Raw genomic sequence first — 14,648 nt, 5'->3', positions numbered from 1 at the left:
AAATTAAACTTTAAAGGTACAGTAATGTTTTAAGAAGAAACACTCATTTACTTGATCACTTACCATCACCAGCTGTATCTAAAGATCTAAGATACTGTAATTCTTCTGCTGCCTTATCTCTGACTGCTTCCAGCTCTCCAATATTGTCACTCAATTTAATAATGTTCATAAAGGCCTCATAGTTGCAATTCGAATCTCGGATCTGAAAATAAAGATTGAAAAATGGGTGTGATACAGATCATTTCTTATGGGAAAAAACATGAACCTTGAATGCTTTTGTTTTTCATAACATATCCAGTTTTTATAACAAAAGAAGAAAAGGCCTGTGTTCATGATACTTTTATTTTTTTATTTTATTTTTTGTTTGTTTGTTTGGTCATGGGGCTTGAACTCTGGGCCTGGGCGCTGTCCCTCAGCTCTTCAGCTCAAGGTGAGCGCTCTACCACTTGAGCTACAGTGCCACTTCCCATAATACTTTTAATACGGTAAACACAGTAAATAAAACAAGTAGAACACCCAGCATGGTATAAAGAACACAGCACATAATATAGATGATAGTAAGGAAGTCATAAAGGCTGAAAACACAAAAAAGGGCTAAAGAGTAGAAAGATGAGGCCACAGCTATAAAGCTAACATAATCAAGCAAGTACAATATTTGTATAAGAGATCAACAGCAAAGAACATGAGTTTCCAAAATTAGACATAAAAATATAAATTTAAGATAAGAAAGGAAATTAATTATGAAAAAATTCTCTTCAAGAATGGGCCACTTTAAAAACTGATGATTTTTCTGCACTCTTGTTCAACTTCTAGTTCTTTATATGTGCTGGATATTCATTCATAGTCAGTTATATGGCTTACAAATACTTTCTCCAGTTCTACAGGTTGGTTTCCTTTTCAACATGCTGGTTACAGTTTTCTTTGCAGATAGCTTTTTAGCCTCTACCTACTGTCTATTTTTGCATGTGCTGCACTAGTTTTGGGTATCAAGTCAAGAAATCAGTCAAATGCCGAATACTTTCCCTATATGTTTTCTTCATGTTTTATCTGCTACTTAACAAGAGAATTTTTTTTTTCTTGTTGCTTTCAAAATTGTCTTTGGCTTATGGTCTTCTTTGGCTTTATCCTAGATAGTTCTTTGAATTTTTGAATTTGAATGTATATTTCCTACATTTCCTTCCTTAGATGTGAGAAATTTAAGCCCAGTGGAACAACTGCCTACACATTCTACTCATAACTTATTCTAGGATTCCAATAATACACATATTATTTCACATTAGGATATTTTTCTGTTTCTTAAACTTTAATTTCTTCACTTAATTCCTGTATTTTTTGCTGCTGTTATTAAATAATTTAAAAAAGGCAATGTTCAAGTTCACTGATTTATTCTTAGTCAAGACTATTACTGAACTACTCTAGTAAATTTTAAATTATATTTTTCTGTTCCAGAATTTGGATTCTTTTATTCTTTTATTTCTTTATTGATATTCTGAATTTTATTCATGATCATTCTCTTGATTACATTTGTCGGTCTGTTTTGAGTTTAAGGTTTCCATAGGTTAGTCCCAAGATAATTATTTGGTTCACTCTTTCCTTCATTCCCTCCCTTCTGCCTTCACTCCTTTTTTCCCTCTTTTTCCCCCTCTCTCTTTTTATCTCCCCCTGCCATATTTTGTTTCTAGTGAAGGTACCAGGATCTAAACTCAGGGCTTCTTAAGTTCATTCTCTCTCACATTTCTCTCCCTTTCCAAATCTTCTCCCTCCTCTCCTTTCTTTGTCCCCCCTACTCCCTCTCCTTCTCCCTTCTCCCCTTTCCCTCCCTCCCTCCCTCCCTCTTTCTCTTGCTCTCTCTCTCCACAGCCCAGACTTTTACTCTAAAACCCCCACTGCTTTATTTTGCTCTTTGCATACTTGCCCAGGACTAGCCTCAGACTGTGATCCTCTCAGATGTGAACCACACATGGCTTGTTGGTTGACATGGAGTCTCACAAAGGTTTACCCTTAACTAGCCTTAAGTAAATGCCTGTATTTGGCCTTTTTGTTCATTTTCTGTTTTCTTGTAATTTTTACACTTGAAAAAACAGATTTTACAAAGCTGTTTCACCCAGCAAAGATCTTCACTAATCAGCCTGGGTACAAATCTAGGCATGGCTCCAACCTTTTTTAGGATTGTACCTTTTCTGGGATTGTGTGTGTAATTTCCCTTTGAGTTTCTTTTCTAGGAGCTGATCATCCTTGCTCCTTCACATGTCTTGTCTGTAGAAGTATTGCAAAAACAAAAATGAAACTGCTGAGTTCCTGTGTTCTTGGTAGAACTCAGACATTCAAGGTAGTTTCAACAGTTCCCCAATTCAAAAGAGATAGAAAACACTGCCTAAGGAATCCTCCACATGAAGACCCAAAATACTAGAACAAAGTTCTACTTGTCTTTCCCTCTCATGCCAGAAGTCAAGAGCTGACCAAACACAGTGAGGTTTATTTGCTTCTCTCTGAAGTATTTCAGGTTCTCTGACACTACCACAAGCTATTAAACTTTTTTCTGTCCTCTGTGGTCTCAGGCACCTAAAGTACACCTGTTTCTTCTCATCAGCAGTCCTAAATCAGAAGAGAAAGAAACCAGTCCTTTGGGCACACCCCTGAAAAGCCAGAGCAGACAAGCTACAAGTTGGAGTTTCCCTTCTGATCAGTAGTCACTGGTGCCACCTTAGTGAAATAAGCTGACACAACTGAAATGAAATAGCTTTCCTTACTAGTTTCAATGCAAGTATACTTGGCTTGGCTTAAAGACTGCCTGGGGAACCAACATTTCATAACTGCTTTCTGGTGTTCTCATAGATTTTTGGACTATATATATCGCTGTTTTATATGCGAAGAAGTGTGATCTGAGGCTCAGTACACAGTATCTGTGAACACAGGAAGTAAAATAGCCTATTTTTAAATAGTGCTAGTACCCAAACAGGAAGGAAGATAACCAATGAACTTCTTATGGAAAATTTAGAGAGCACATTCAACAAGAAGATATATTGGAAGAGAGAGAGAGAGAGAGAGAGAGAGAGAGAGAGAGTGTGTGTGTGTGTGTGTGTGTGTGTACATGTATATGTATATAGTTGCTTATAAATTGTTGCTTGACCTTCTGATCACCAAACTGAATTTTTACATTAACTACACTTTCAAAAAAAAGTTGGCACAAATAAAATTAAATTAAAAAAAAGTTGGAACTTTAAAAGGAAACTACTTACCATCCATATAACATACTGATTAATATAATCAGGATCACTGAGTTGATTTATTAATGGAAGAAGAATTCCTCGTGCAAGGATTTCCTAAATTGTAAAGAAGACAAATTTAACCCAACATATTTCTCAAGTCCAAACATCCTAACAATGATGTTACATAACATGGGTATGATATATATATGAAACTAAAATATGATAATCAGTGCAGTCTTATAAAAGAGATGAGCTATTGTATCTGTTAAATGAGATAAAGCTATATATATTTCAACTTGGGACATATCTCCACTGAAAACTATTTGTCAATTTTAAAAAAAGATAAATCTCTAAACATATCATGTCTAAACATTCAGCATTTAATGTAGATTTACATCTACATTCAAATATAAAAACAAAGAAAAAGCTGGGCGCTGGTGGCTAATGCCTGCAATCCTAGCTACTCAGGAGGCTCTCATCTGAGGATCGCGGTTCAAAGACAGACTCTTATCTCCAATTAACCACTAGAAAACCAGAAGTGGTACTGTGGCTCAAGTGGTACAGCACTAGCCTTGAGCTGAAGAGTTAAAGGACAGCACCCATGCCCAGAGTTCAAGACCCATGATCAACAATAAAATAAAGAAACACTTAAAAAAAAAAAAGGATACATACCAATTTTACAATCATGTTTACTTCAAGGGAAGAAATAACTATAGTAGCTAGCATATAAGTCCCTTGTTGTATTTTTTTCCTAATATAAATGTTTAAAATAAGCTACTTTAGCTCTTTTAAAATGTACCTTTTTACTTTTTTAAGTTAATGATACCATTTCAAGCTAATAAATTCCTGCCTTTCTTTTGAGGTTTTACTGAAGAGTTGATTATGCTTTTAAATGAACATGATCAGCTCATCAGGACTCTTTTATTTACATGTCTAAAATATACTCTGACCTGAATTACTAGCATTTATCACTTACTATTTTCAATATTATTGTACATCTTATATTGCTCTAGTACATGACCACTATCTTAAGACATTTTTCCCTAATAAAATGTTAAATATAAAAAACAGATTGCAGAAAATGGGAGAAAAGTAAGGGAGGGAGTAAGAAGTTTGACAATAAGTGTACTCACTACATTACATATGTAACTGTAACCCCATGTACGTCACCTTGACAATAAAATTAAATTAACTCTGTTCTCATGTGGTATTAATGTTTAATTAAAATCTAAATTTAATGCCTAAATCTAATTTTAAATTTATATCTAAATTTATAAAATATAATTTCTCAAGCAGTTTAGAGAGGCTAAATCATAAAGTTAATAAGATGTTTTACTTTTCTAAGTACAAAATCAATATATCCCACTTTACCAGGTCTCTAATTTATTTGGATGATTTTCTTACATCAGTTCATAGAATGTATAACAGTGAATTAATATCTGAAAAAATATATTAAATATTAGTAGTGAATCACATATTAATTCAACAGTCATTATTAATATTAGTAGTAATGAAAGCATATTAACTTTCAGGAATGTTTCAAGATACATTCAAAAATTACCAAGAACTGCATCTTACAAGGGTAACTTTAGTCTCTTATTAAAACTACATTAATCTACCAAATTTCTTCCTGCAAATTATATCTCTGGCTACACATGATTAAATTTTAAAATGTACTCTGAAAGGAAAAAATTCACACACTCAACTGTTTTTCAAAAGTTTCTTTTCAAAATGGAAAAAAATCATTGGAAAGAATTTTGTGTTAATATACTTTGTGAATCTGTCTAAACTTTGATCTCCTAATATGCCTCAGCAAAGGTCTGGTTAGGGGAGGACTATTCATTTACCTACAATTTCTGAACAGATTCTAATGAACTCTTTATTTTTTAAATTTATTCCATATTAAGTACCATTTCCATGTTAATTCTTGCTTTAAGATCCCAGTTTCTACAAGATAGCACCAGCTGCAAGGAATAAACTAATCAAAGCTATATATTTTTAAATGAATAACATAGTAATAGCAATAAAGTAGAGGAGATTAACTCACAATTACCTCAGTGATTTATATAATCTATACAAATAACCCACATAAGAGCTCTTCTTTCTGTTATTTCATCTAAACAAAAATGTCTTGGGAAACTTGTATTTAATTACTGACAAAATTGATCAAAAAGTATCAACTGAGAAAAAAATTGACCTACTGAATGTAGCACTCAATATTCAAATAGACTTGAAAAAATTGCTCATTATATTCCTACTTATTTTAAACAGTTCATGTAACAAGCTAGCTTCATTCATGGCTCTTGAGAGTCAGATTAATCCTTTAAGAGTTACAGTAATATCTGCATAACAACTAGTAAGCAGGCAAATGGGTTTGTTCCTCCGGAATTACAACTGAGCCTCTCTGATTTAGTACTTGCTATGAGCCAGGTACTAGTTAGCCACTAGGTATATAATGACAATATACATATACCCTACCCTCAAGGAATTTGTAATGCATTTTAAAGAAAGTTATCAAGTAATTAAACATAAGAACAAAATTTTCACTTTAAATAGGGCAAATGCTATCAAAGAAAAAAAACTGGGTAGCATTCACAGAAATATGGAATTATAAAGGAGTTTATGATTTAGAGGTAAGAAAGGAATCTCTTAGGAAATGATATTAGTACCATAAGAGAACTGACTACTATCTCACAAAAAAAAAAAAAAAAAAAAAAAAGGAAGAAACATTCTAAGCTAAAGGTAAAGCAATGAGACAGCTCTGTAGTTAAGTAGGAAGAAACTGGCTTGGGGTAGAAAATTAGGGTGGCTCTAATAAGTCACTACTTACAAAGACCAAACTTTAGAGCCACTCTAAGGCCCCCTCCCATTTAGGCTTGGACCTTCCACATTTGGCTTCTCATTGCATGACATATTTTAGCATGAATCCTGTCAAATTATCTCTAGCCAAAACTCTCAAAGCCTCTATGTGATCAAGTTCATCCCCACTCTTAATATCTCATCACTCTGGCCTACTTTTCACAAGATTAGTATTAACTTTTTTTAGTAGTCTCTCCTTCACATGCCTCCTAGTAGCTTTACATTTACCCTGTTCCTGCGCTGTAATCTGTAATTGTTACTGAATTCCAAATCAAGCCTAGATCTATACTGAAGTTTCATTTCTTTCACTGGAACTGTTTCTGAAATAAAAATCTTCTATCATTTTAACCATTATGCAGCTCTAGATTAATCTGATATTCCATGACATTCATTCTCTCTCTCTCTCTCTCTGACTCTGTCTCTGTTTCTCTTTTTTCCCCTTGCTAGTCCTGGGACTTGAACTCAGGGCCTGGGCACTGTCCTTGAACTTCTTTGTGCTCTACCACAAAGAAGTTCTACCACTTCAGCCACAGTGCTGCTTTCAACTTTTTCTGAGTAGTTTTTTGGAGATAAGAGTTTCATGGAAGCCAGATACTGGTAGCTCATGCCTTTAATCCTAGCTACTCAGGAAGCTGAGATCTGAGGATCGTGGTTCAAAGCCATCCCGAGCAGGAAAGTCTGTGAGACTCTTATCTTCAATAAACCACTCAGAAAACTGGAAGTGGCACTGTGGCTCAAGTGGTAGAGCTAGCCTTAAGCTGAAGAGCTGAGGGACAGCGCCCAAGCCCAGAGTTCAAGTCCAACATCTTGCCAGGGCTGGCTTTGAACCCTGATACTCAGATCTCACTCTGCCAAGAAGCTAGGATTATTGGCGTGATCCACCAGCACCCAGCTTACATGGCATTCCTAAAGGCTAGAAAGATAAAAGCTCTGTCACATAGGGCTTTCTAAGCCTCTAGAAGGACTCCGGATTTAAACATTTCACTCAATGGTCACATTATTCACAAAGATGCAGAAAAGACAGAAAAGTTATACAGGCAATATTATTTCAATTTTGGACATTTAAAAGTTACAATTTCAAGTAGTAATCTCAAGGAGACACCTAATACCTAATCACAGTAGCCTAGAGTAGAGAAGGAAAGTTTGAACTAAGGTTATAAACTTAAAACTCATTAGCATATCGATAGTGTTTAAAGCCACAAGAATGAATGAGCAAGAAGAATGCTTATGGAAAAACTTGAACAGTTTAGCAGAAGCAGAAGCAGCCAAGCATATAGTAGATGCAAACCTAATGGTAGACACACCAGGTATTACCACCTTTGATAATGACTATAGTTAATATAGCACTATATAAAAACATAGCACTTTCTACTTATTTCACTAAACTGCCATTAACCTAATGAGAAGTACACTAATTCAAGATAAGTAGATGTTAGAAAATTGTATGTGATAACATACATAAAAGCAAACTGGGAATTGGTATCCACTATAGGAAGAAAGACTACAAAAGTGACAAGCTTTCAATGTTAAATAACTTTTTTTATTTTATCCATTCAACCAGGATAAAGACAAACAGACAGCATTTCTCAACTATTTACACACAGTTGTACTCTAAAAGGTAAACACTGAAAGAACAGAATTCAAGATTACTACTTTTAATAAACTTACTTATATTCTGGTGTAAAAAGCACAATCTTGGCTGCGTAGGTTTTAGTTTGAAGTTTCTGTTCAGAGATTTTACTTTATCTAGCCTAATTTATCTAAATTTTTAGTACTAATGAAATTTTTTAAAGTATACTTTTGTTAAAACCAAAAAATCCAAGCAACTAACTTAAGTCAGATGGTTCTTAAATTATAAACCAGAAATCTCTGAGGGAAAAAAAAGTCCTCCAAGATCCTCTCAGGATCAATTAACTGAGTCAAACCATATTTCTCTCACAAGCAAATAGTAAGACTTTTTAAAAAGAACATGATGGCATGATATCATACATCTATCAACTAATGGAATATATGCATAAATAATCTTGTGCCTTTTTCTTTTAATTATAATACATATATATTACAAAGAGAATCTACAGAAACAAAAGCTCTTTGAGGTCTTCAACAAATTTTAAGAGTTCCTCAGGGTCTTAAGGCTGAAAACTGTGAGAACTACCTACTACTTTTAATATAGTCATTATCTAGTATAAGTTTATACTTACCCTGACAAAATAGCGCATGATCTTGTTCTGGAAATCTCCAGGAGGTAGCAATAAATATAATAAGACCTCACACAAATCCCTTAGGAACGCTAAAAATAGAGAAAGTAGCTGTAATAACTTAAGAAAATTGAATATTCACTTACTCCTAAGAAACAGAAAAATGTTAGGAATAATTTATTCCCTGGTTACATAGCTTATTATTTTAGTAATCAGTACATTCAATAAAAATTACTCCACAGTTTTCTAAGTAGCTATTATTCACTAATCAAATTACTAATACTTTTTAAATTTTTCTAAGTTTTAACCAGTGTTTGAATAATGACAAATTCTGATTACATTTTTCTCCAAAACACACGTAGATATTCCATGTATTTTCTACATTTACTATGTATTAATTAACTTTGCATATTTAGAAGTTATTCGTGCACTGAAAACTGTATCTTTTTCAAGGGGGAACTAAAAAAAAGAATCTACCTCTGCAGGAAATAACTAAGAAAGACTACATTTCTTTTATGTAACATACATAAAAGTACTGCACATCTTTATATTCACTTCTTAGATTTAACTATAAGTTAATAATAATTAAAATAAAGCAGCAATTAAAAGTTGAATTTTAGCCAGGCACTCGTGGCTTACACTGTAATTCTAACTACGCTGGAGGCTGAGACCTAGACTATCATGATTCGAAGCCAACCAGCAAAGAAAAGCCCTTGAGACATCGTTTCCAAATAACATGCAAAATGCTGGACTGGAGGCATGGCTCAAGTGATAGAGCTTGCTAACCATAAAGCAAGCTGAAGAATAACAGTATGAGGACCTTGTTTCAAGTTCCACTATAAGCACAGGTAACAACAACAAAGCAACTAAATTTTATATAAAATGTAAAATGAGAAAAGAATATCAAAAAAGAAAGTTAAGCACTTTTTCAAAATTAGAAAAGATGTAATATAAAATTGAAGAGCTTCTATCCAGATGCTAGTGGCTCACACCTATAATCCTTGCTACTCAGGAGGCTGAGATTTGAAGATCATGATATCAAGCCAGCCCAGAGCAGGAAAGTCCATGAGACTCTTATCTCCAATGAATCACAGAAAAAGCCAGAAGAAATGTTGTGGCTCAAGTGGTAGAGCACTAGCCTTGAGGAAAAAAAAAGGAAAAAAAAAAAAAAAGAAGATCAGGGACAGTGCCCAGGCCTACCTAGTTCAAGCCCAAAGATTGGCAAAACAAACAACAAAAAACTGAAGAGCCTTGACTGAAACCAGCTAACTTCTTAAAAAGAAAACACAAGTCAATGTCCATTGGAATCTATATATTTTATTTAAAATCATTTAATCATTCTCTTAGACTCCTAAAGCAAAACTAATAAATAAGTTCAAGGAAAAAAGAAATCATGCTTTATGATGTGCTTAATTATAAAGTATTCTCTTTGTATAGTAAAAAAAAGAACGTAGAAACTTTGAGTTAAAACGAATAATGTCTTCACTATGTTATCTGTCTTGTGTAAGAATAATTTCCCTTTAGATCTGTTCTGCTATTTTGTGTTTAACCTGTTACTGTTCTCAAAAGAGTTATATTAAAAAGAAAACCTTCTTCATCTTTGGGAGAAGTACACACTAGGTCACGGCAAACTTCCTTCTCCATTTCAACTTCAACTTCAAAGAAGGTATCTACAAGGTCTTCAGCTGTACCTGGAAAAAGAAATAATTAAGAAATAATTAATGATACACAAAATGGGATACAACATATTTTTTTAAATCCTGTTTCACACAGAATGGAAGTATTACCTTTCACTTGATCATCTTTCTCTGTTACTTTCTGTTGAGCCTTTCTGAATACTCGCAGGTGTGTGCCAAAATCATCTACAATGCGTGTTGTAAAATAAGGTTGCCAGTCTATTTCCTTTGACCTTGTAGAAAACACATTATAAAAGCATTATGAACATTCTTTAAAGAAAATAAGTTTTAATGACTTAGAATGATTATCACAGAAACTCAGATTATGTTTATTAATTTATTTTACATCTTAGATTCTACTTCATTAGACCCAAAGTATACCAAATATACTTCCTTATTCTTCTAATGATATCATTTATACACCAAAGCTTTAAAGTACTATTAAACTCTTAATAGTTTCCCAGTTCAATCGGAAATAAGTTTGACTACAGGTACATCATATACTTAGCACAGATGTAAGAATACATAAGGGATCAGATGTTTCTGTTTGTATTTTAAACATTTCTCAGTTTCTTTTGCATCCATTCTGAATTTTCCACATTCTTTACTTATAATTCAATTTATAATACTAGCACTTAAAAACATGATTATGGGTAGGGTACCAGTGGCTTATGTCTAAAGTCCTAGCTATTCAGAAGCCTGAGGTCTGAGGATGGTTATTAGAAGGCAGGCCAGGCAGGAAAGTAAGAATCTTATTTCCAATTAATCACCAAAAAAAGAAGTGAAGCTATGGCTCAAGCAATAGAGTACTAGCTTAACAAAAAAGCTCAAGAACAGCACCCCGGCACTGAGTTCAAGCCAAAGGAACAAAGGACCATTAGAAATAACTAGTCATAAAGAAGTATCATCATATAAAATACCATATAGAATGTTTATGAAAAGCAGTGACTGCTGAAATTTATGAAATTATCTAGTACTCTTTCTCAAAAAGAACAAACCAAGAAACTTGTTAATTCAATACAACAGCAAGGCATACAAAATAATTTTTATATAATTACATATCTCCTTAAAATGAATACTTTTTTAAAAAAATTAACTTTTCAAAATTATCTGTTTATTATCTTTTTTTTGGGGGGGGGTTGGTCATGGGGCCTGAACTCTGAGCCTGGGTGATGCCCCTCAGCTCTTCAAGGCTAGTGCTCTACCACTTGAGCCACAGCACCATTTCTGGCTTTTTCTGCTTATGTGGTGCTGAGGAATTGAACTCAGGGCCTCATGCATGCAAGGCAAGCAATCTACCACTGAGCCACTTTCCCAGCCCCTGTTTACTATCTTTATAAGTACAACACATCTTAATCAATGTCACCCCTTTCATGATTCTCCTGCATCTTTCCGAAGCCCACCCATTCCCTCAATTTTCCTAGTTCCATTTTACATATATGTAGTGAATATTATTACTGTATTTCCCATCCTTTTCTTCACCGAATGATATTTTTAAATAAATATTTCTTCCCATATAGTTTTTCCTAACATAGCACTAACATCAATTACCCTTTTAGAAACACTTCGAATAAATAGAACACAAAGAATTTATTCATAAAGATACAGAGCAATAAAGGGACCAAGGGCAATAGGGAATCAGAAAAATATCCAATAATTCATTATGGTAATTATCAACACAGAGAAATGACTTGATCATTGTCCCATTTTGGAAGGAAACTTTAAATAACAATGGCACTGAGAAAATAACAGATGGCTATTCAAAGGAAATCAGCTATTAACACTCAGATGTTAATCATTAAAAGTATCTCTATGGTTTATTACATACATGGAAAGAAAATTAAGTACATAAACCAAAAAATAAACATTAGCAATCATCCCTGAACTTAGAATCTATAAAATTATTATTTACAATATAAGACACATTCATATATGAATATAACAAAAGCTAGTAACAATATCAACCTCATCATAAAAAAGTGTAAAGTGAAAACTTAAAATTTAGGTTATCTTGAGACAGCTTTTCTTTTTATTTAATAAAATAAATTTATAATCTTAGTATGCATGTTTCAAAATTCTTTATAAATATTCAGTCATTTACACTGAAAATTTTATAAAAACAATTCACTTACTATAGGTCAATAGTTAATTTAATCCACAAACATTCTAACACATTTAGAAGAAAAACTATAGTACTTCAAGTTATATCTGTTATGTTTAATGGTACAGTACTATTTAATTCACTAAAATTTTCAAAAAAAATAGAATTTACCAATATCAGAAAACATCTCAGTCAAACCCCTTTCAAGTCACTAAAGGAGTCAGTAACATTTAAAATTTGTAAAATTGGCTTGGTTGCTGGTGGCTCATGCCTATAATCCTAGTTACTCTGAAGCTGAGATCTGAAGTTGGTGGGTCAAAGCCAGCCTGGGCAGAAAAGTTGGTGAGACTCTTATTTTAACCAGCAAAAACCTAGGTGCTAAGTTGTGGCTCAAGTAGTAGAGTACCAGCTTTGAGCCAAAAAGCCAAGTGAAAGTGTAAGGCCCTGAGTTCAAACTCCATTATACACACACACACACACACACACACACACACACACACACACACACACACACACACACACACACACACACACACACACACACACACACACACACACACACACACACACACACACACACACACACACACACACACACACACACACACAATCATAACCATTCATTTCTATTTACAATAGACACAAAGAAAAAAGAATATTCAATCTCTTCTTTTAACATAGTTATTTTCCTTCATTTTTACTTTCTTCCAATGACTACATAAAAGTATGAGACATCAATTCCAAAGATCTTATGTAAATGAGGAAGAAAAATATATTGGTTCTTATTTATAAACAGAGAATATACACTAAAATTTTCTAATGACATTTAAGAAAGACAGTGAAATACTTTCTAAAATTATAGTGAATGTCACACAAGTAAAACATGAATTTAAAAAATCATTCAATTATGTTATAACCATACTTCAATTATATTCAATACTTAGCTTTCTGAAGCTCTTAATATCAATTATCCATTAACTAATGTCAAATGAAATCTTCTTCTTTACTTTATTTAAAATATTCTCCTATATGATACCTATTGTAGTAAAACCATACTGGGTTATTACACAAACTTGTTACCATTTTATTAAAGAAGTTTACTTGATTTAAAAATAAGCATATTTCTTAGATTAAATAATGTGAACCAATCAACACGAGCCTAGAAAAATAAAATTTATAGTAAGTTTCTGTAGCTTATATACTTGACAAACTGGTTTCAAGAGAAAGTTAAGTTGACTGGAAAAGAAAAAGTTTAACATACAAAGGCAAAGACAAATCATAAGGCACATTTCTGAGCATAAATTTTCCCAATCTATCTCTATCTCTAGATCATCTTCCTCACCATTATCCTAATCCTAGATTTTCCATACCCACTTTTCTCCCATCTTCTTTCCATTCCATTCTTCATTCATCATTGTTTATATATCATATACATATAAATATAAATAAGTTTTACAATAATACCTCCTCTTTACTTCCAGAGCTAATAATGAATATATTCTCTCAGAATTTGCATACCTAAATTCTTTATTCCCTCTCGGTTGACTATTTTGTCTTTTTCCTTCCTCTTGGTTCTCCAGATGCACTGCAATATACATCTCCAATGTGTCAAAGTGCTTCTGCACAGAATCTCTCTATAATGTAACATTCTACAATATAATTTTCTTCTTAAAGCAGCTAGTTTTAATATAAACCATAATCCCAAAATCACTATTAATATTTAGTATTTCTGATTAATGTTTTTATACATAAATATTTATAAAGTTTACAAAGTTGAAATCATATGGAAAGTAGTACTTTGTGTGATTTTCATTCTAATAGATCTCCTGTATCTTTAATCTTGTTTGAATGGCTACAAAAATGTCTCTTCAAGGTATTAGTAAGCTTTTTGTGATAGAGCAAATTAACACTACTTTAGGTCTTACAAAATACAACCCTTTACCATAGCCAATTTACTCTCACATTATAGTACAAAAGCAGTTATGGATAATTACAAACAAATGAACATGATGGTCCTGTGAAATTGTATTTACAAAATAACAGGCAGTATACTGTATATTCAACAGCAAAATGGCAAGCCACCTAATTTAAAAGTAGAAAAAGATTTGAATAACCTTGCTTATGTAACTGTAACCCCTTTGTACAGTATTTTCACAATAAAAAAACTTAATTTAAAAAAAGAAAAAGATTTGAATAGATACCCAAAGACAAAGAACTGCCTAATAAGCATATGAAAAGATATGATTAGCTACCATAAAAATGAAAATCAAAATCATGATGAACTATTACTTCACTCTCACTAGGCTGGTTATAGTCAAAAGACAGCCAAAAACAAGTATTGACAGGATATGAAAACACTGAACCCTCATACATTACTGGTAGGAATGTAACAAAAATAGTCACCTTGAAAGTGAAGTAAGCCAGGCCCAAAGAAACATAGGTCCCATGGTTTCCCTTATTTGCAATATCTAGTATAGGTATGAGTCAAGCGGAAAAGGTCAGATAATATGATGTTAGGAAAATGAACCCTTAAATATGTATTTTAATGTTTTCGTTTCTTTCATGCATGTGTTTCTAACGCATTTATAAGATTATTTCTTTGTTG

The 14,648-nt window shown here is 33.0% G+C and overlaps 1 protein-coding gene across 2 annotated transcripts in view; it reads right to left on the bottom strand.

Moving 5' to 3' along the window:
* Window positions 1-14,648, bottom strand: part of Snx13 (sorting nexin 13) — a 125,705-nt gene that overhangs the window by 63,968 nt on the left and 47,089 nt on the right. For both annotated transcript variants that reach the window (XM_069996143.1, XM_069996144.1), the window contains exons 6-10: window positions 10,054-10,175; window positions 9,856-9,957; window positions 8,270-8,358; window positions 3,240-3,323; window positions 64-202 (exon numbers count right to left, since the gene is read on the bottom strand). In XM_069996143.1, the coding sequence (XP_069852244.1) occupies window positions 64-202; window positions 3,240-3,323; window positions 8,270-8,358; window positions 9,856-9,957; window positions 10,054-10,175 (536 nt within the window). The remainder of the gene's footprint in view (window positions 1-63; window positions 203-3,239; window positions 3,324-8,269; window positions 8,359-9,855; window positions 9,958-10,053; window positions 10,176-14,648) is intronic.

This window comes from Dipodomys merriami, unplaced genomic scaffold (genome assembly GCF_024711535.1).
Source record: "Dipodomys merriami isolate MVZ:Mamm:240054 unplaced genomic scaffold, mDipMer1.0.p SCAF_5, whole genome shotgun sequence".
Classification (NCBI taxonomy): domain Eukaryota; kingdom Metazoa; phylum Chordata; class Mammalia; order Rodentia; family Heteromyidae; genus Dipodomys; species Dipodomys merriami.
Note: the sequence above shows the minus strand (reverse complement) of the source record. Positions and strands in the feature narration are given on the sequence as shown.